The following is a 23573-nucleotide window of genomic DNA, read 5'->3' on the forward strand; positions in this document are numbered from 1 at the left end:
CATTCCCAAATGCAACTCTGGCTGTGAATAATCTGGAATTTGAGTGTGATTTGCAGGCATTAACCAATGGTTAAATGCAAAATGATGATTACCATAAATTTATTAGCATAATTTTACCAGAAATTACATTAAATCAAGGGTAACCAATTTGTACGGAATGGTTGGAGTATCAAACCAACTCCGAATTGCAATCTGAATTATAGAGATCTGTATCAGATACCTAATGATTAATTTGAACCCTCAATTGCACCAAAATACAGTGATTAATATTGATTAATCATTGATTAGCAAATTAATCCTCTGTTTTGTGTGCAAAAAACAGAGTATGCGGGGAGCCCAGATCTGAGGCCTTAGAGTTCAAATGAGCTCAAATCCTTTCAAGGCCATCAATAGCAATTAGTCTAGTAGAGGATTAAGCCAAGAAACACAAGATTTGACCAAATATTGAATGCTTAATCTCTGTTTTACCAAAGTCACCTGCAGATTTGATGAAGAGCTTGGATCTCACTGTAGACTTGATCAAATCAATTTTTGACTTCACCAGCTTGTAGAGCATGCTTGAAAACCCTTGGAGCTATGAGGAATTAGACCAATTTGATTGGATGTGAAGACAAGATCTGCAATCTTCTCAGAAAAAATTGCGTCCCCTTAAGAGTAAATTTTTATCATGCACACAAGGTTTTTAAGGTTCTTTTTCAACCCCTTTAGAGTAATTTTCTATCGTGCATTTAATGGCTAATCATGTTGCTACTCCTTCCATAGAAAGATGAGCTCAAGAGCATTTTATGTTAAATTTATAATAGCACTATATAGATTTTATGAAAGCCGAATAAAGCCTTGACAATTTCTACCACTTATAATTTCAAACGAGTATAATATTATATTATGAGAAGACTAACTGTACATGGAACCATTCATGAGAGATGGGTTATTCAATCAGAATTTATCTTAGTATCCCTTTAATGAATGCACTACTAGAACAACCCACTTATTATTGGACAACCTAAGGTTGACACCTTAGTCAATTTTAGTTCTAGCCTCTCTAGGTCATTATCATCTTCACGTGCTTCCCCCCTCCCTTGCTCTGTGCCCCATTCCCATCCTCCCACACAAAAAAAAACCCGATTTTTCCTCCTTAGCAATCCAAAGACATAGCCACCATATATATATGTATATATATACACCACACACACACAGGTATATATGTATATGTGTGTGTGTGTGTATATATACATATACATGTTTCTTCACTACTATAGTTAATGGTTTGAGGATATTTGATGTGTCATGTGGAAATTAGAAACATCATGGAGCTCTTGCTAGGCCCTAAAGTTTGGAGGCCTTCATGTTTACTTCTATTTTGTGCCACAATAATGATGGTGTGTATGCTAGTTGTCTAATAAAGTGGGTTCTCCTACATATAACATAGTCAATCAAGCATTTTTCTTAGACTTCAAAAAGTGGTGATCTAACTCACATGTCCACCAAGCTAAGTTAGACACAAGTGGCATAAGACAATCAACATTGATCAAAGGTCATTTCTAATTGTGCCCTTGTGTGCACACATGGTAAGAGAACATCAAATTTGTAACAAATTGGTTAATATCCTAGTAGTTTGAGTAGATGGCTACTATGTTAGGGTCGTTGGTTTGAAGGAGGGGTTTCTATAATTTTTTGCCAAAAATAGAAAAACTAATATTCTCCTTCAATGCCCAACATGGTCCAAAACCTCCTCACACAATTTGGTTACTAGTCCACCACCTCACACAATTTGGGTAATAGCCTAGCAAAAACTCTTCTCCTTCAATGCTCGACATGGTCCACCTCCTCCTCACACAATTTGGTTACTAGTAGTTTGAGTGGATGGCTACTATGTTTTATGGTCCTAGGTTTGAAAGCCATGATGGGGGGTGGGGTGGTGTCGGGGTTGCTCTCTGTATAGTAGTAGTAGCCGCAAATACTCTTCTCCTTCAATGCCCAACATGGTCCACCACCTCCTCACACAATTTAGTTCATAGCCTAGTAGCCCTACTATGTTAGGGTCCTAGGGGGTGTCATGGGGTTTCTCTGTGTACAATGTTTGCCTGAAACAAAGCAACTCTCTTCTCCTTCAAAGCCCAACATGGTCCACCTCTTCACACAATTTGGTTAATAGCCTCCACCTCTTCACACAATTTGGTTAATAGCCTTAGTAGTAGTTTCAGTGGATGGCTACTATGTTAAGGTCCTAGATTTGAGGGGGGGTGGGGGTGGCTACTATGTTAAGGTCCTAGATTTAAGGGGGTGGGGGTGGCTCTCTATAATTTAGTAGATGGCTACTATGTTAAGGTCCTAAGTTTGAGGGGGGTGGGGGGTGGCAATCTTTGTAATTCTAGCCAGAACAAAGCCTTAGTAGTAATAGTTTCAGTCGATGGATACTATGTTAACGTCCTAGATTTGAGGGGGGTGGGGGTGGCTCTCTCTATAATTCTAGCCAGAACAAAGCCCTACTAGTAGCCTTAGTAGTAGTTTCGGTAAATGGCTACTATGTTAAGGTCCTAGACTTTAGGGGGGAAGGGGGTGGCTCTCTCTATAATTCTGGCCAGAACAAAGCAGCTACTCTTCTCTTTTAGCACCCAACATGGTACATCTCCTCACACAATAGGGAACATGTTTCCAACACCAAATCAAACAATGCCTCATTTGAATCGTCCCTCAAAACAAGAGGGATGATTGGTCCATTACTACTTAAATTGAAGATTGTTAAATATGCAACCACTTAACATAAAATGGATTGTGTATCAAATAAATAAAATAATTTTCAATTTGAATCCTTCCTTACAACAAGTGGAATGTGGTTTTACATAGGAAAGAGGCTAGATCCATTACTTAAATTGAATATTGTAACCTCTTCACACATGAGGGAGTGTGTGTCCAACACTAAATCAAATAAAATTTGATTTGAATCCTTCCTTAAAATATAAGAGGGATGGTTCTCTTGGCACAAGGACTCTAGGTCTATAAATTGAATTGAACATTGTTCAATATGGAACCTTGTCACACAAGGGAGTGTTTGTCCAACACTAAATTCAAACAATGTTTGAATTGAACATTGTTCAATAAAGAACCATTTATCCAACACTAAATCAAACATTACACAAGGGAGAGTTTGTCTAATCCTAAATCAAACAATGTTTAATTTTAATTCTCCCCCTTGAAACAAGAGGGATGGTAATTTAATAAAATTACCCAAATCAAGCCAAAGTTTAATTTCAAGTTTCAGACAAGAGGGAGGCTAGGTGATATCTTAAATTGAATATTGTAACCTTGTCAACCCATCTGTTAACATATTTATAGGTGAATAGATGCCAATGCAAAAAACAAGATGGAGTAAGTACATACACATAAGCATAATAAAGAATCAAGATGTGAAGCGATAGTGTCTATTTCTATCACTTAGAGACGAGTGCTTGTTACTGTTTATGATTGTATGACATACTACTTAATAATGGCAATTCCCACTCCAAAAGAGCATGTCGGAGTAGCAAGCTATATTGAATTCCCTAATGATGTACTTCATGGATGTATTATGAGATTAAGAATTGTATTAGCGATAGAAGCAATGGGTGCATGGATAACCATACTGATAGTGTGTGTGAGAACATAAGGCCTTGTAGATTGAAGTCCACCAACTTTTCTCACATGCACTCTCCCACTGTGTAATTGAATCTTTCTCTTGCTTCTCTACTCTATATTTATGTTTATGTAGCTACCATAGGTGTGAGAGAGGAGCGTGTGTACTACCCACTGTGTGTGAACCACTTTGAGGTGACAGATCGATGCCATCAAAAGCTATCCATATGTGATAGTTGTATTTGGAGAGGTAGAGTGGTTCCCTTATCTCTAAGCCTATACATTTTTGGTACCATTGTTTGGGGATGATAATTAGCCTCTTTGATTCACCACTCTTTGGATCTTTCCATAGCCCGATGCCAAATAGTGGTGTGTCCACAAAACACATATGGCTAGATGTGTAGATGCAAGGAAGAAGAAGAGAGAAAAGAACCTTTTTTTGTAGATTCTTTTTTTGTGTGTTGTTTTTTTAATCTTAGGAACTAGCCAAGGGGAATAGTTAGATACATTTAAAATGCACAATTGCATGCAATAGCTTTAGATCTAAGACACTTTAGGTAATATTATGTAAGAGGTTTTAGGGCAGGAGATTAATTCTAGATTTTTTATTTATTTTTGTTGTTTTTCTTACACTGGGTTAGATAGGTAGGTTCGCAAGTGATTAAGAAGGATTAAACAAGTTAAAAAAATACAAGAAACTCTTAATTTATACTAATTTCTATAAAGAGGTCTCCCACACGAACTTTATGCTTTGTCATATTAGCAAAGTGATTAGGAAAGCCAAGAGATAAAACACCAAAAAAATAGTACGTCGTAAAATTAGGAGCGGAGAGCCAATGAAGACACAACCTAGTGGTAAGGTATTGAAGTCCCATGCATGAGGTGCTGGGTTCAAAACCTGCTGGCTATTGATGGCGGCATGAAAAAGTGCCCACGCACACGAGCACAAAGATCCAAAAAAAAGGAGTGGAGAGACAAAACCAAAATCCTCATATTTAGGAGACATATTCCAGGGAAAAAAACGTTGTGGGCACTTATTTAGGAGACACAATCAAAATCAATTCTCACGCCTTGAGAACCAGTTCTCTCACCCTGTGAAGATCAGTGAAAATATCCCCATGAAGATCAATTCTCATGCCATGAAAATAATAAGATCCAATTTTTAGGCCATGAATATGAATTCTCACGTCGTGAGATCCATCCTCACACCATGAAACGTTGTGAAAATCTGAGCACCCTTAGAAACTCAAACCCGGCACATCTTTCAAAGGGAGAGCATATTTTTGTTGAGATGTTAGTAATGCAAGAGCCTCTTAGGGATGTAATCTCAAATGCTTACAGTACATATAGCGTTTGATATCCGTGGGTATATGCACTAAGTTAGGCCTAGCCAAAATCTCCTTGCTCAATCACTCAAAATCTCCTTGCTTAATCACTCTAAATTATGTGTGCAGAGATCAAATTTCCTTGCTTTTATTGATTTACACAAGGAAGGTTCCATTTTTAAATTATCCTCCAACATGTTGTCATCAAAGCAGATTACTTCTTTGTAACATTAATCAAAAGAATAAAGATTTGAGACTATGATCATTGTGTAACACTATCAGAAAACATTTGTTCATTTGTGCTTCATTGAGTTTCTCCTAGTCTTCACATCATGAGTTTAGGGTTTCATGCACAAGATGTAATCCCATATGATTTCCTAGGTTTTCGCTCTATTGTTTTGAGTTCCCTTGTTGCACTTCATTTAAAACCACATCTTGAGAATCTATAAATAAGTAATTATTTCAATGTTCTAAATCTTGGACCTTAATGTATGAAACCATTCACTTGCTTTGCCCTCTAAACAAAAGATTTAAGGCTTGTAAGTTTGTGGGGCAATCAAGGTTTCCAAAGACTTCACAAGTGTGTTCAAATTTCTCCCAATACTCCACATAATCCCTTGTTCCACTAAGCTTAGCCATACGATTAGAAATTTTCACTAAGGTGGTTTTAAGTGGCTTTGAAAGGTTCAGTGCACTAAACAATCCTTCTTGTGTGACCCCCTTCCTACAATTCTGCATGGAAAGAATTTCTTCATTGAGAGGCAAAGAGGGTTAGGGAGTGATTGGAATGAAACTTGTGGCATGCAAAGGACCTATAGGTGGTAGGAATAAGGCTACCATAGATTTAGTGAAACGTGGTGGCACACTCATGTATGCAATGCTAGTCCATTGTAAGGGTGAGAGCTCTAAAGAATGCAACGTGACAAGGGTCTCTATATGCGGTATAGATTATAGGGGCTGCTTGAGGCCAGATTCCAAGTCTATATCAGGTATGCATGTGTAGGGAAAAGTTCTGATGTAGACTAGCCATTGGAAACAACCTCCACACACTTGGAAGGTGAGGAGAGGAAAAAAGTGGAGACTTGACCCACTCCCTCAAAGTGGAGTTAGGGAGACGAGAGGTTTTTCCTCTCAAAAGGCTTGGAGGAAGTGGATCCTTTTATTTTTTAAATTTGTTTTTAAATCTCAAAGTTTTGCAAAAAGTATTCACAAGTTTGGGTTAAATCATTTTTCAGAGACCACATACTAGGATAATACTAGTATGGGTGGCGTCTTGGGAGCTCGGGAGCTTTTTTCTCTACATAGACTTGAACATACAACCCCTTCCAATTGTGGACCAAATGTGCATTGCCATCACTAGCAACCCAATTAATATAATCCATAACCTAAGCCAACATTTGTATACTGCAATCATTGTAAAAATTTGAGCCACGATGCGTCCCCATCTATGTGTAACAAGTGCACAAAGATTGTCTCAAATGCTAATAACACCACAACCCCTAATGATAGGAGGTGCATCACCCCTTGCACCATTAATTGGCACCTAGAGGACCCAATCAATGAACCACACATTTTAAACACCTCAAATTCAAGGGACTCTATTGATCATTCAAGTTCCCTGGAAAAGGGACTCTATTGATCAATCAAGTTCCCTGGAACCAAAAGGAAATCAACCTAAAAAATTGCTAGACAATCATTACAGTGATTCTTCTTCTATCACGAATTGTACAACGTAGCAATCAAGTTCCCTGGAAAGGGACTCTATTGATCAATCAAGTTCCCTGGAAAAGGGACTCTATTGATCAATCAAGTTCCCTGGAACCAAAAGGAAATCAACCTAAAAAATTGCTAGACAATCATTACAGTGATTCTTCTTCTATCACGAATTGTACAACGTAGCAAATTGTCCTAATTGGGATTCCACACTACCGAGACCTTACAATTCCTACGTGAGCAATTGATCACATGTTCATAGATTGCTCAAGGAGAGCTGTTTTGATGCAAAACACCTCGTAGTGCTCAACACCCAATATCTTAAGTGTGCATAATTATCCATGGTACCTTTAAATGTTCACATGCTTGCAAGCCAAGGTGCAAACAAAAGTGAAAAGCTTGCAAAAGATAACTCTTCACAATATGGATGGAGGAGAACATCTTGAAATAGAAACAAAAAATGTCTTAAGGATAGAAATAAGCTCCTAATCCCAAGGGAGCTATAGTCAAAACAATTAGTGTAAGTTAAAGAACCCAAAGACAAAGGAAAGAAGCTTTAGACCCAACCCTAAGAAAGATCAAGGCTACACATGATGTCGAAGCATTGACTGAGTTGTCTTGAAAAACAAGGAACCCACATGTGAGACACCTATTATAAGTGACAAAGAAAATGTATGTTCTTGTTGCATGGCAAGAACAATGGAGCCTTAGTGATCCAAGGGAAATCAAGTGATGAAACAATGTCTAGAACCTCATTTAGTGCATTTGAATATCAAATACATGCATAAAAACACAACGCACCACCCAAGATTGAAAGAAAGATTCTTGCCAATACCTAGACTAAACACATTAAACAACCTTGAGGGAGCATGGTTACAAGTGTGAATTATTGACCAAGTCAAGTCATCCATGAAAATTGAACCATGCCATGTCAAATTCTCGATGGCTAACCAAAACCAAAAGGAGTACTACGATATTTCCTCTGAAGCGAAAGAGAAACTACCTACTAAAGTGCCACGAGAAGAATCCATATATAATGTTGTAGCTATAGAAGAGAAACTAAGGATTTTTAGGGAGCTTGGATAATGCCTTTCTCATATTCCATCACTGGACCTAGAAAAATTGTCACCAAAGGTGTTCCTACACCTCCTCAATAGATTCACATTGGGAGATGTATTCTTATCTTGTAAGGTTGATGATGGTGTCTCCATTCTCGCAGTTCTATGTTGTAATCATGGTCTATGCAAAACCCTAAAAGACTATATAGAAGGGTGTTTGCATGCCAACTATTTACTTCTGGATTACTTCTGGAAGGTTCACAAGTTTCCAAACAACTCTCCATAAGGAGAGAGTGGACCTATAGTGCCATGATAGACACATTGGGTACACTTGATAATGTTGAGAGTCATAATGAGGAACTTTACACAATGGATCAATTCCCTAAAAATGAATTGGACGATAAAAATTCAATGTTTCCCATTGAGATACCTCTCAAGGCATGGCTAGACCTTCTAGTGGGTAAGAATGTTGGGCTATTTTAGGCAAATCATACTCACAAAAGTCCTCAAGAACCACTTTACAAAGAGAACATTTTTTGGTGGCATCTAGTGGATGTGGTACTCAATTAAACAGCCCATGCAAGTATTACCTTAGAAAATCCTAAAGGCATTTTCACAATGCTATTGGCAAGATGAGGACACCTCAAAAACCTTTAGTGACTTGAATGTGAGCTAAAGCTTCCAAAAAATGAAGCTAGATTTTAAGTGGTCAGGCCAATAAAAATAATACAAGCTCCAGTTTATCCATGGTGTGAAAAAAATCTCATAACCATTGAACTATGGGATTTATTAGCCAACCCACACTACAAGCTAACCTTGAGTGGCTTCCTTTCACTAAGAATATGAATATGCCATGTTTGAATGGATAATCTATATGCAAACTAATCCCTTAAACTATAGGTTTATATTACTTATTTGTTGGAAAAAGATTTAAATTTGGGATGTGAACGGATTATTGACACCAAAGTTAAACCATACTTCACCAACATATAACTTCTCTCTAGAAGTCCACAACATGGAGATAGTAGTACCATTTTGTAACAAAGAGGATCATTGAATGATCTCTATGATGCTTACCACAAAAGGCCAATACCTTCCTCCTCGAAAGCTCTTTTGATTGAATACCTACCTTCTCCATCGAAATCCCTCTCAGCTAAAGTCTACTCTCCTTCCACTCCATCCTTTCCATCAAAGGAACATGCTTCTATCTCCAATTGCACAACCTTTCAGCCACCACTCTTGATGATGACTCTTCACCCCGATAGACACTAACAACAAAGGTCTGATCTTACTTTGATAAAGGTTACTCCATAGCACCAACCTCTACATCAACAGATCCTCTATCCAACAGATCCTCTATCCAACATTATAGTATCAATAGATCCTCTATCCAACATTATAGTAACTCCAACAATTCTGATGACACAAACGAGTGCGCTGCTTGGAAGGGCTGATCTCGAAAGCCATTAAATTTTCGGATGGGGAGATACCCGAGTGCATAGAGATCAGGTCTGCAGTCCAATCTGAAAGTCCTACAGCAATTGGCTAATCTAGCAGATTGGGGTCAATACCTTGCAGGCGTGGAATTTGCCATGGTGCATGTTGATTTGTATATCAATCAGGAACCTGTGGGAAATCATTGCAATCCTTTGTCCATTGTGTCTGATTAGTCCAAATTTGTAACTTTTTCGTGGTCTTGATGTCTTGTCCTTTGTAAGATGTTTACAGAATAGCCAAATTTGAACCCCTTTTTAAGAAAATATATCAACTCAATTATAAGCATGCTTCAACAACAACTCGTGATTGGGAGAAGGGACTACTTTTAAGGCCAATTTTTAAACTGTTGGTTCTCATCACTTGGGACTTCTTCCTTAACCCATCAATTCCTGCAACCTTTATGCATCAATTCACCTCTTTATCTTCAGAACCATGGTGCTCCTTGCTCTGAGGTGCTAGGTAAGGCTATAAAATGTCTCCTTGATACCAATTTCTGTAGCTATAACCTTAATTTAATTGGGTAATCTATTCCGAGATTCGAACAGGAGAGATTTTTTCCTTTTCGAACCCCTCTCTCTTTACCGGTAAAAAATCAATGACAATATGTAGCATCATGAATGCCACCCATGTTGTCCCAGCTCTCATATCCCTTGCATGCCAAACAGGATACCACAAATTGTTTTTTTCTTGACTGTACACACAAGTGGTAGGCACACAGGATGCGACAATTGAACTTATCAGATCAGATTAGTCACAATAATTACAGGAGATGTGCAAACCATCTCACCATTATACCGAAGCCAAGAACCAAGAAGACCATGGTTACAAGCAGTGTGCCAACCATCTCACAACATCATCCTTCTGCAATCAAGCACTGCATCATACCCCACAACCATTGTATTTCATCTTTCAAGTTTGCTTACTAGAGTATCCAATAGGGGAAGCTCCTTGATAAGCTCGGGCCAATCAGGCATGCCCTGTATCACAGCAAACAAAAGATCTCCAATTTAATGATGAAACAGTTCCCAACTCTGTAGAAACAGAAAAATATGAAAATGCCAATACCGTGTCATCTATTGGCATATATACATTTAACAGTTCCAGAAAAAGAAAGTATTCTAATGAATAAATAGACATGATAAAGATGATAGTGCCTCCACTCCATATGCAAAACAAAAAAACACCGATCCAGCTGCAAAGCATGGCGTAACATGTATAATAGCTGATGTGACCAGAAGGATGGATAATATTCCTACAAAGTTTCTCAGGATGTTAATCACCAACTTGCATGCTTACATGACCGGAAGGGTAGGCAATATTCCTAGGAGGTTTCTCATGATGTGAAATAGCAATCCCAACTATGTGAGTGGCAGGACGGACAATACTCCTATGAGGTTTCTGAAGATGTGATATGGCAATCCCAACTTGTGCATGCAACTTGGTTGGAAGCCATTGGCATGACCACTGATCTATTAGCTGGCAGGTTGGCATGCAAATATGAATCAGGGCCAAAGACACAAGCCCCGGAAAGTGGGGAAGGGGGGAGGGGGTGTTATCCTGTTGAATTTCAATGACTGTCAATTATGTTTTAGGTGCACCACGAGAGGTGGAAGTAGGCTTTCCCCGAGGGTTGCATGGAAAGCAGGGCAGCAAGTTCTAAACAAAGCTGAAATACAAAAGAGTAAGTACAATGTATGTTGACGCTTTGTGAAATATGTTTCAGGTGCATCATTAGAGGTAGACATAGGCTTTGCCCAAGGGTTGCATGGGAAGCAAAGCGACAAGTTCTAAATACAAAAGGCCGAAGGCAGAAAGGAATCATGCATGCCGCGGCCTCCCTTGAATGAGAGAGTATGATTTGCATCAACAAGCACATGAATATGCCAAAACCATTAAGTCTTCTAAAGATGCATGTGTGGGAGGGAGACACTAGGATATTTTTGCCGCCGGCTAAATTAACAGCAAGGAGCAAATCCAATGCTCCACATAAACACCATGACCTTGGAAAGGTCGGCAAATGACCTGCCTTTACAGCCCAAGACCTTGAATGCCATAACAGCCAACCCCGTACTGCACCTTGTGCCTCACCCGCCTTCAAGCGGCATTGTGCATCCTATTCTAGCAAACAGCACTAGCTTGATGTGATGGTAGTGTTGGATAAATTAGTGCCCACCCTTGACTCAAACTGATTTATAGCCAGCCTAATTTACTAGTAACTCCACAAAAGTGACTTCCTGCTTGGGTGTTACATAAAAATTAACCCTCCAATGCTTGAGGTTGCTGAGAAGCTGTTCAAACTGACCGGTTGTCAGTTCTCTGAAATTAGTTTCATCATCTGTTATTGCCTACGTGTTTGCACTTGTTTGGTGAACTGATGGCTTGTTTATTTGTGCAAACTTCATGTGAAGTTCGATTCTACTTTTGATCAGTCCTAATTTCTCAGGCCCCTGTGTGCAGGTATGCATGGCCCAAAAGGAGCACCCCTCCATTGTATTGTTCCACTTTGTTCTAAAACAATTCTAAATAAGTACCGAAACATGTTGAGGAAAAATCGCAAAACAAATGATTCTGTGAAAAAATTCTCATGATTTCCATCCTTGCAAGTTAAGTTTAGGTTGATACCACTCCAGATTTTCGAACACGCCCATCTAAGCGCAAAACAATGTAAACATCTGCCCCAGGTTTCACACCTTCTTCCTCTTGTTGCTCTCGAACCCATCTGTATAACAAAAAAAGTATGACGGCTTGAGAAATGCAAATTCTTTGGATTAACTTAATTTGATATGACAAAAGCATAGCTTCACTAATACCAACCTCGCACTTTTCTTACTTATTCCTTCAGCTAGATTCCAAGCGACCTTTTTTAATCATGTCTTCTTTAGTCCCCTTATTTTTGTGATAACCTTTGTGATTATGTCAATTGAAGTATTTCTGCTTTGTGTTGTTTGGAGTCGGAAGAGGGGGGTGGCAGGGGCCAATCTAGTGTTTCTTCAACATTTCAGTATAGAAGTAACAAGAAGTTCTCTTATTCTTGTACATGGCATGTGGGTCAAGAAACCACGAAAGAAAGACCACTCACAGAATAATTCAAAGATGCAACAACCCGCTTAGTGGTACTCAAAAAAGAGAAAGGACCACAATACACATGAAGAGAAGATTTTACATTGTATGTAAATCAAACAGACACAAATGAAAACTCAAGTGACATACTGAGAGACGGCATGGCCATAGTCAAACAATTCTCATCTTTTTTCCAAAGCATTACTAGTGCAGCCACTACCACAAAGCATCCTCCGAGCTACCGAGTCAGGACATCCTGAACACAGTTGCACACGCTCACTAGCACACAAGGCCCTTTTTAAACTCATTGGATTTCCAAAGGACATTGTTTGAAGGCTATGTAACCCCATCAGGCTTGATGATTGATAGAATACCTCATCTCACAGGAAATTCTCATGGACTTAGAAATGCATTTTCTTTTTTATGTTTTCTAGTACTGCCTTGCCCATCTTCCATCACAGTAATATAACCTATGACGTATTACATTGGGTCCGGGCCAATTTGGCCCTTTACAAAGGTTAGTATAGATTTATATATATATATATATATACCTAGATGAATCCAGGAACATGCCTAAATTCACCTTATAAGAAAGTGCAATTTATAAGCTCATGGTAGTCATCCACAAGACAATAAACCATCAACTCCATCATGCATAGTATGGACTAGATACTACGACATCCCCACTAACATCATTAGTGCCCAATAGTGGGTGTAGAACTTGGTATCAATATATGCTCCCACCCCCCCCCCCCCAAACACACACACACACACACACATGCACACACACACACGCATAAGAGCATACATTCATACAAAGGTCTGTGTACTGAGTTTTTGTCAGAGCTCCGGAGATGCAGGGCAGACTCTGCCATAATGAAGCCTAGCACTAAGGATCATAACAAATAAAAAGAATTATTACAACAAAAAGGTAGTTGATAGGGCATATGCACCACTAAAGATAGAAAGAATTAACACAATATCAACTGCCTGCAACTTGGACGAAAACGTCACAATGTGAAATTTGCATGTCCGCTAATACAGCATGAAGATATACCTAGATGGATCCAGTAACATGCCCAAATTCACCTTATAAGAAAGTGAGTTTATAAGCTCATGGTAGTCATCCACAAGACAATAAACCATCAACTCCATCATGCATAGTATGGACTAGATACTACAACATCCCCACTAACATCATCAGTGCCCAATATGGGTGTAGAACTTGTTATCAATATATGCTCCCACACACACACCCCCACGCACCCACACACACACAAGAGCATACATTCATTTTCTCAAAAGTTACTGTCTAGATCTGGATCAGTCATCAAGGTTACCTTTCCCATTCTAGAGGAGAGACCACTTCAGCTTTAAGGCTCTTGTCTGCTTGCTCCACTGTTTTCGATGCAATATTTTTGGCTCGTGTTTCAAAGTCATCCTGTCAACACAAATGTCCCGTCATTAAAGCTGATAAGAGCACCATAGGAACACATGCATGCACGCACACTAAGGGAGGGAGGAGGGAAAATATGAAGCATTTCTTACTTTTAGGCCAAGTTTAGAGGAGGGATAAACACGACAGACCAGGATTGTGAAGAGAAGCAGGCAGCTAAAACTAGAGAGGTCACCCCAGATTTCTTTTAATTCAACCTTTTCTAGCTCCTCTCCAAAATTACATACTCACTCCTTTGATGTCGAACGTGTAACTCTAAAACATCCGTGTTCCTGACCTCAGCTCCACACATTTATCAACAAGATAACTACTTTTTTTTTACTTCAAATCACTTTGCACCATAGATACACACATGTACATAGGTACACGTGCACATGCACGAGCGCATGCGCACACATGCACACATATATGTGTTGAGATATCGAGCTCATCTAGTGAGGTGGTGGACACTGATGACCCGCATAGGGAATAGGCCCCACACTTACACCACTGGCATGGTTGGTGAGATCATGGGTGATATGCGGCCAGTGGGATGACAGGCTGTGTGATAGCCATTCTAGAGACTGGCATAGTTATAGCGCCAGCTCATTTAGTTGGGTTCACACTATAGAGAACCCTAGTATGTATTTGGTTGAGTACCTTTTCATATTGTGTGTACTCTTATCTTTGTATATGGTGTGTTGAGTGTTGTGTGAAGAAGAAGAAGATTTTCAGCCTCTCACCTTGTGTATTCTCTTTTAGGGTTTTGTGAGTGTGTGTGCGCTTGCAAGAGCTCAAGCTCTCTTCTCCCCTGCATCTAGAGACAAGTTGTGTGACAGCCATTCTAGAGACTGGCATAGTTATAGCGCCAGCTCATTTAGTTGGGTTCACACTATAGAGAACCCTAGTATGTATTTGGTTGAGTACCTTTTCATATTGTGTGTACTCTTATCTTTGTATATGGTGTGTTGAGTGTTGTGTAATGAAGAAGAAGATTTTCAGCCTCTCACCTTGTGTGTTCTCTTTTAGGGTTTTGTGAGTGTGTGTGTGCTTGCAAGAGCTCAAGCTCTCTTCTCCCCTGCATCTTTTCAATATGTATATACTATATATATATATATGCTCACACACATAAATTGTCAAAATGCACAGCGGAAATGAAGATAATTGTTGTAAAGAGCAATACACAGATGAAAAAGAGAGAGAGAAGCTTGTGTAACTCTGCTATATACACCAATAAATCCCGGAAAAATACAATACTGGAGTATGGGGGCAAGGGGCCATTTTATATGGCCCCTGGCTGCTGGTCGGCCAGAGTCAGTCGACAGCAGCCCACGACCAGTATATGCCCAGTGGGCCAGCATAAAGAATACAGTCGTGTATCACTTGATCAGTCGAGCCAAAGTCGGCTAGCACCTGGGGGCACCCGACAGCCCATACACGGCTCCAAATAAATGGGAAAAAATACGGAGAGTGAGGAAAAATGGGAAGACACCAAATACGGACGGGCACACCCACAACAGAGGCCCTAACATAGTGTACAGACAAGAGATGACTGCTAATACCCCCTCAGCTCCTGGATGTGGAACCAACCCCAATGAGCTGGAGTGCCGCCGGAGTATAGCCTGAGGTAGAGACTTCGTGAAGAGGTCCGCTACATTGTCCTCCGTCGAACAATAAAGAAGCAAGATGTCACCAGCCAAGATCTTCTCACGAACAAAGTGATATTGTATCTATATGTGCTTGGTTCGTGCATGAAAGACCGGGTTCCGAGCAATAGCGATACAGCTCTGGTTATCGCAATGGATGACCGTGGGCTCCTTCTGTGGATACCCAATCTCACCAAGCAACCTCCACAGCCACACAACCTCGCAAGCAACACCACAACCAGCCCGGTACTTTGCCTCTGTCAACAACAACAAGGTAATAGTTGGTTGCCTCTTGCTGCTCCATGAAACAGCTCCTGAGCCGAGGGAAAAACTGTAGCCTGATGTAGATCTCCTTGTGTCTGGATCTACTCCCCAATCTGACTCACTCCAACCTTGGAGTCGAACTCGTTCCTTCGTTTCACCTCCAGTGGTGTAGAAGAGTCCAAGATCCTTCGTACCCTGCAAATACCGCAAGAACCGCAATCCTACGTCCCAATGAGACTTCAACGGCGTTTGCATAAATGAGCTCAACAACCCCACAGGAAAGGTCAAGTCCAATCTAGTGTTCAGCAACCAAATCAATGAACCAATCAGCTTCCGGTACAGAGAGGCATCAACAGGCTCACAAAGATCATTCACTGTAAGCTTGGTGTTCGGGCCATCGGTGACGTGATAGGCTTGCAGTTCTCCATCCCAAAGGCCTCAAGCAACTCATGGACATACCGCTGCTGAGAGACAAAGAACCCCCTCTGGGTCTGCCAGATCTCCAATCCCAAGAAGAAGTGGACTAAGCCTAAATCGGTCATCTCAAACTTCTTTGACAAGGCAATCTTCGTCACTGCAATGTGCGCCATATGACCGCCGGTGAGAATGAGGTCATCCACATAAAGGATGATCAATGTGACCATACCGCCTTCCCGAAAGAGATATAGGTTGGGATTTGCAACCGATCTCTGAAATCCAGTCCGTAGAAAGAAGGTATCAATCTTCTGATTCCAAGCCCTGGAACCTGCTTAGAACCATACAAGGCCTTCCGCAACCTGTAAACCATCCCCTTTGATCTTGGAACCTCAAAGCCTGGAGGCTGCTCAACATACACCTCCTCCTGTAGGTCACCATTAAGGAACGCAGATTTAATATCCATCTGAAATACGGGCCACTGCCGAGAAGAAGCAAGGGCCGGTCCAAATCGTGGTCATCCTCGTTGTCAGTGCAAAGGTATCCTCATAGTCGATGCCAGGCCGCTGAGCATAACCCTTAGCCACAAGTCTGGCTTTGTGTTTGTCCACCGACCCATCTGACGTATACTTGGTCTTAAAGACCCACTTGACACCAATGACAGACCGTTTCAGCAGCCTCGGAACCAACTCCCAAGTGTTATTCTTCTCAATGGCATCCAGTTCCACTTGCATGGCTTTCCTCCAAGTATCCTATGCAAGAGCTTCCTTAACGGAAGTGGGCTCTTTGTCCCGCATGATACGAGACATCAAAGCATAGTTTACCTGTAAAAGCTCCGCTGAATGACTTTTATCACAAACTCTATGCGATCTTCGAGGTCCGTCCTCTGTGGTCCATTCGGAAGAAAGCTCTGTAACACCGGTCTCCCGAAGGGTGTCTACCAACCACCTCGGTACTCGAACAGAATGTGGAGCCTCCTGCTACTGCGGGGACTCATCTCCAGCTGCACGCTCAACCTCCTCAACTGATTGAGGCTGTGCAGCTGGAACAATCGACTGGGAATCATCATCAAAATCATCTGGGTCTCCAAGAAGTGGCACCTCATCAACAGTGGAAACCGGAACATGCTCATCAAAAACCACATCCCTGCTGACGACAACCTCGTTCCTCTTTGGATCATACAACCTGTATCCCTTGGAAAGAGAGTTATATCCCACAAAGACAAGCTTTTGGGACTTAGAGTCGAGCTTCCCGCTCTGCTTCTTTGGAATGTGAGCATATGCATCGCTCCCAAACGCACCGAAATAGGAGACATTAGGTTTCCTATCAAAATACGCCTCAAAGGGAGTCATGTTCGATACTGAAGTTGTCGGAGAACGGTTGAGGATATGGACAGCCATAGCCATAACCTCTCCCCAAAGTGGACGAGGAAGATCACAATGCTCCAGCATCGTCCTCGCCATCTCCACCACAGTCCTGTTCTTACGCTCAACTACTCCATTCTCTAACGGCGAACCTGTATTGGCTAGCTCCCGCTTGATGCCATGTTCCGCACAAAACCGCACGAATGCATTGGAAGAAAATTCTCCTCCTTTGTTAGCCCTAAGAGTCTTTATCTGCAAGCCAGATTCTTTCTCCATCTTCACATGCCACTCCTTGAACCAAGCAAAAGCTTGGTCCTTCTGTGAAAGGAAATAAACCCATGTGAATCTGCTACAATCATCATCAAGTAGCATAAAGTACAAAGAACCTTCCAAGGATGCTATCGGCATAGGTCCACACAAGTCAGTGTGTACCAACTCCAAAGGTTTCCAAGCCCGCCTAGAAGCCTGCTTCGAAAAAGATTCCTTGTGCTGCTTACCACGAATGCAAGAACTATAGCATCCCTGCCGGTTGCCAACATCTGGAAAGCCAACCACCATCTGGTCCCGGAAAGCTCGCCGCAATGCATGCACATTCAACTGGCCAAACCAAAAATGCCACAAATCACCAATCTGAGAACCTGTCAAAGAGGAGAGTGCGGAGAGTTTGTATATACCATTCTCCACACCGCCTTCCCATCGCGGTTCCGTAGAGCAACAGAATGCTCCTCAAACTCCACCCGATATCCAGTCTTGCACACCTCATGCACTGACAACAGATGAAAACCAAGTGCGGGGGTGTAAAGAAGACGAGAGGAGTGCTTCCCCCCTCTGCCATCAAGAATGATCTCCATCCCGCCCTCACTGTGAATCGGTATGGTGGAGTTATCGCCAATGAAAATGCAACCTGACTGCCATTTCAGATCTTGAAAGAAGTCACGGGAAGCAATCATGTGCCTGGAAGCACCACTATCAAGAATCCATTCCCGAGTATCCTTGGCAATGAAGCCAACTACCTCCTCACTCGAAGAAGATGAAGCATCGGTGTCCAACATCTCCAAGTGCACAAAGGCTGGAGTCTTTGCAGCTGAAGCTGAAGAATCAGCACTCTTTCCAGTCTCCTCGGGACACTTCCTCCAATAGTGGCCTTTCTCGCCACAATCATTACAGGTCCTCTCGGCCTTAAGTTTCTCTCGGTCAAAATCGGGCTTCTTCTCATAAGACTTCTCCGATGAAGACTTTCCTATGCCCTTGTTGTTGTTGTTGTTATGGCCTTTCGACCGTTGGCTAGTCAAGGCCTCAGAATCTCCGTCCTGTGGAGGGTTCATGAATTGCTCTTTCTGGTCCAAGACCATGGGCACAAGCTCCTCTCAAGTGATGGTGTTGAGCTTGCCATTGGTGATCAAAGAAGAGTAAAAGGCTGAGTACCGAGTGGGCAAATGATACAACGACGTTATAGCCATATCCTCTGTCAATATCTCTTTCCCTGCCTGGAGAAATTTCTGCTGAAGAGCCTGCAGCTTGTTGATGTGCTCCCGCATCGTCGACGACTTTGCAGGATTCATCACCCGCATCTGAACTTCCAAGGAGATTCTCTTCATGGGTGATACCCTGTTGTAGAGAGAAGCCAAATGCTGCCAAATTCCTCTGGCCAGCGTCATATGCTTTATGTGATTGATCACCTGTGGTGTGCAATTGAGGAAGATGAAAGAACGGACTCGGGCATTAACACGATCCCATAACTGTGCTTGTGCCTCCCGTTCCTTCCGAATAGAGGGTAACTCCCCTTCTTCCAACTCTAATCGTGGAGCCACCAACAATGAAATCAGTCAAGTCATAGGACTCCAAATCAGATTCCATCATTACCTTCCATATGCCGTAGTTGTTCCCGTCCAACTGTCGGTCCACTGGGAACGTAGGGAGTGTCGGGATCTTCATATGCTTCTCAGCCATCTCAAGCAAATCTGCCATCTCAAGGGTTCACAAGGTCTTGTGAAGGGAGGGTGCGTGGGAAAAAAGAAGAAGAAGAGGCTGCAAATAGAATGCAAGGTGGCTGTCCAACGGTGATGGTCGCCTTCTACCCGATCTCCAAGTCCCGTACAGCCCAAAACAGTCTCCAATCAGCACCTCAATGAGCAAACCCTCGACGTCCCATTGTCTCCAAGCTTCAAGCCACCTGGGACTCTGATACCATGTCAGAATGCACAACGGAAATGAAGACAACTGTTGTAGAGAGAAATACATAGATGAAAGAGAGAGAGAAGCTTGTGTAACTCTGCTATATACACCAATAAATCCCGGAAAAATACAATACTGGAGTGTGGGGGCAAGGGGCCATTTTATATGGCCCCTGGCTGCTGGTCGGCCAGCCCAGAGTCAGCTGATAGCAGCCCATGACCAGCATATGCCCAATCGGCCAGCAAACAGCAGTCAGCCAACACAAAAAATACAGTCGTGCATCACCTGATTAGTCGAGCAGCACAAACAAAGTTAGCCAGCACCTGGGGGCAGCCGACAGCCCATACACAACTCCAAATAAATGGGAAAAAATACGGAGAGTGAGGAAAAATGGGAAGACACCAAATACGGGTGGGCACACCCACAACAGAGGCCCTGACATAGTGTACAGACAGGAGATGACTGCTAACATAAAGATGCATACATGACTTGTTATGAGTTGTCATCAGGGGTGTGGGGCTCGCGTTCAAGGGAAGAAGCCTAGATAACAATGGACCCATTACTTGTGCAAAAATAAGCGATGAAACTCTATGCAAAATTGTTTAAAAGAACATCACAACTGCTCAGTGCTGATAGGTGTTTCATGATTTCTTATAGATTCATAGTGTTCTAATCTCTTTTTTTGGGTGTTTTTTGTAGGTTTCATATCTTCAATCCCCCCTCCACATGACCTTTTGGTTGTCCTCTGTCTCCCTCTCTCCTGTATCTCTGCACTCTCCTACACCACCATCTTTCTTGCTTTCATGTTTTCTTACAACTGCATAGTGTTCTAATCGTTTTTTTGGGTTTTTTTTTTTGCAGGTTGCATATCTCTACTATCTATCCCTAATCTCTCAAAGGTAAGCCCCTTTTTTCTCTCCCTAATCTCTCCATATTAATTTGATTTTATGCTTTTAAAATGTAGCTGATTAGTGTGGGTTTTATAATTTTGTGATGTAGAAACTCTGACAACTAATCTCAGAGGTAAGCCCTTTGGTCTTATCCTTTTTTAAAAAATATATTTGTCACATGTCACATGTTCATATTCTCTTGCTCATAACTTGCATATCCACCTCCACAACCATATCCATGTACATATCCAGATGGAGGACCATACATATAGCCCAAAAATCACCCCCGGCATTACCCCCCAACTAATTGTCCCACCTACTCCACGTGTCATGAGCCCTGACCAATTTTTTAGCTTCATTGCACAAGCCACCCCCAAGAAAACAGCCATGGCTAGAGCCTATTTTACCCATGGTAAGTCAGGTATAGGCCCATCGTCAACCACGACCACGGTCACACCCACACCCATACCATCCCCTAGTCAAACCCCCCCGCCCTTAGGCCGTTCCTCCAACCGCAGTGCGTACACGTCGTAGGGGTGGTGGTGGTTGTTGTGGCGGTAGTGCCACGGATGCATTTACCCCTCCACGAGAGCGTCATCCCATACAGAGTGTGGACAACACCCCCATCTCGTCTATCTAGTCGACGTTGCACAATCTGCTTTAACAAGACTAGCAATAAATGCCAGCGCCAGTGCTAGTGTAAACCTTCCTCAAGCATATGTGAAAAAGGATTCCCATCACCCAGAATGTAAGAAAGGCCTTGCAGACCACCTCCACAATCACCTTGCACTTCAATGTTTTTCTCCAACCATAAATGCATTGTTCCCTACTTCAAAGCTAATACTAGCGATTGCCTACTGTTACTAACCTAAGCATAATTAGCCCCTTGCGCTAATCTATGTTGATCTCTATCAGTAGGCAATCGCTAGTATTAGCTTTGAAGTGGGAACAATGCATTTATGCTTGGAGAAAAACATTCAAGTATAACATTCTTTTTTGGCATGAGCTGTGGAAGCTAGTTTCTCAAATTTGCATCTACAGTCTTTGTCGCAATTAGAGGGCTACAACAACTACAAGATCATTCTTATCACTTTCTAGATTCACAATATGAGTAGGGCTTTGGGTACCCTTGCATGTCCCTGTAAGAGACATGGCTTGAGATTTATGGTTGTGAACATGACCAGGTGCCCCCGGAACCGAAAGGGCAGTCTTTGAGTGCTTTTGACTGTTTGAGAATCTCAATCTTTTTCAGTTGGGTATGGTAAGTGACTCCCCCTCCCAAGGCTAGCCATTAGGGCTATGCCGAAGGGGGAGCAGCTGGAGTAGAAGAGACACAGCTGGAACACAAACATAGACGCCGGGGCCCCGCCAGGGGGGGGGGGGGGGGGGTACAGGGGAGGAGCCCAACAAAGACAAGCTCAACAGTCTTCTATTGAAGATCACCAATTTTCCTCCAAGGACTTGCACAACTTCACTCAGGATAGGTGTGACAGTATCTGTCAAGATCCCTTTTCCTTTAAATAAAGCATGTAAAATTTGACTTTGCATTAGGTCGCACCTCTAGGAAGAAGTGTGAGAGGGGGGGAATTGCACTGCAGGCCCAGGGTTGTATCCTTTCCTTGAAGGACTTGCACAACTTCCCTCAGCATAGGTGTCACAGTATCTTCACCCCCATACATCTGTAAGTTAAGGCAACGAAATTCTGGGCACTCTGGACTATCAACCATGCCAGAATCAGCTGCTTTTGTATGTTGTTCATGTCGACCCTTTTTCCTGCTTCCGTAGATCACTTCACCAATCTCTGAGAGATTCTTTTGATCTTGGAGAGTTCTCTTTTATGCAGCTCGAGGTGTTTTCCCACTGTTTCTGATCTGAGTCGTAGCTGTCCCCACTCTGGGACAGCTATGAATGTACATTACTTTTATTAATGAAGCAGTGGTTTCACTAGAAAAATTTAAGTTAAGGCAGCAAGCATGCACATAGGCAGAGAGAGAAGTAGAGAGATAAAAACAAAGCCAATGCTGCTGGCATGAACTTCTTATATGCATTGATAACCAAAAGTTCTGAAAGCTATAAAATGATAATATACCGCAGCTATAGCACTTGTGGCTACAACATTGCCTGAACTTCCGAAGCCTTTCTTCTTGCCTGGTTCTTCTTTTGTACTGCTCCAGATTAAAGGAACCAGTAGAACTCCTCGTTTAAGCAGTTCCGTGCGAAACTTTTCAGCACGTTGGACAGCTCTTGTGACCACATCTTTGTTGCCAGCCAAAATCACCTATCCAACGGTCAGATGAGGTAAGTTCAGGATTCTATGCTTGCCCAGTGAAATTGTGCCATGCTGCACAAAGCCATGCATCTTCTCTCTTCATGGTGTGACCATGTTACCAACTTAGAAAATGCTGCAAGCAAAATGCAGACATAAAAGACTGGACAATGTTCAGTTAAAAGCCTTACAGGGCGATTCGAATCTCTAAGCTGCACAAGCTCTACGATGCGGTTTCTATTGAGTCGTAGTGGTAGACGTGACAATGTTTCATCTCGAGATATCCTGGAAAGCTGCTCCTCTTCTTTCCTGGTATCCCATATGAACAATGCCACAAAAACAATGATTCCTGCAAAACCCTAAAACATAACATTATTTTAAATTTCTTTAAGCATGTCAAGGAAATATTCAGCATTCAAGAATCAAAGTAGCTGGCTGTTGGCATTTCATTGTGTCATAGGTTTGCCTGTCTTTCTCGGAAAACTCAAAATTTAATTACTGCTTCCACATACATTGATAAGTCAGGTATTGAAATTCCTGCTTGCATGTATGGTGGAGTATTGATTGCTAGTAGCACCTACACTTTTGTTGTTGCTTCTACATGTTGAGTCATCAAAAAGTATGAGCCCATTACTTTTTTCTTTCCACATAGATTGAGGGATAGACAACACTAGCCAAAAGACTACCCAAGCATGTTACCCAAAGACCTTAATTATTCACTCCATTAACAACACAATGCAAGATAGACAACTGTAAAAGTTATTGCTAGTGTATGAATGTTGTAAGTGCTTTGAGCCCACACTAGGGACGGAAAATGGAAATCCCCCGCCCCCCCAAATCCCCATTTCTTGGTT

General features: G+C 41.9%; 1 protein-coding gene across 2 annotated transcripts in view; it reads right to left on the reverse strand.

Moving 5' to 3' along the window:
• Positions 1-9933: 9933 nt before the first annotated feature.
• LPA1 (tetratricopeptide repeat (TPR)-containing protein) overlaps positions 9934-23573 on the reverse strand; it is a 55965-nt gene continuing 42325 nt past the window's right edge. For both annotated transcript variants that reach the window (XM_086795440.1, XM_086795441.1), the window contains 5 exons: positions 22911-23068; positions 22543-22731; positions 13606-13706; positions 11828-11924; positions 9934-10182 (listed from right to left, as the gene is read on the reverse strand). In XM_086795440.1, coding sequence (XP_086651566.1) covers positions 10108-10182; positions 11828-11924; positions 13606-13706; positions 22543-22731; positions 22911-23068 — 620 coding nt within the window. In that variant the 3' untranslated portion in view covers positions 9934-10107. The remainder of the gene's footprint in view (positions 10183-11827; positions 11925-13605; positions 13707-22542; positions 22732-22910; positions 23069-23573) is intronic.

The sequence above is a fragment of the Cibotium barometz genome, chromosome 62, assembly GCF_041138505.1.
Source record: "Cibotium barometz isolate CiBa-2024 chromosome 62, ASM4113850v1, whole genome shotgun sequence".
Lineage (NCBI taxonomy): Eukaryota > Viridiplantae > Streptophyta > Polypodiopsida > Cyatheales > Cibotiaceae > Cibotium > Cibotium barometz.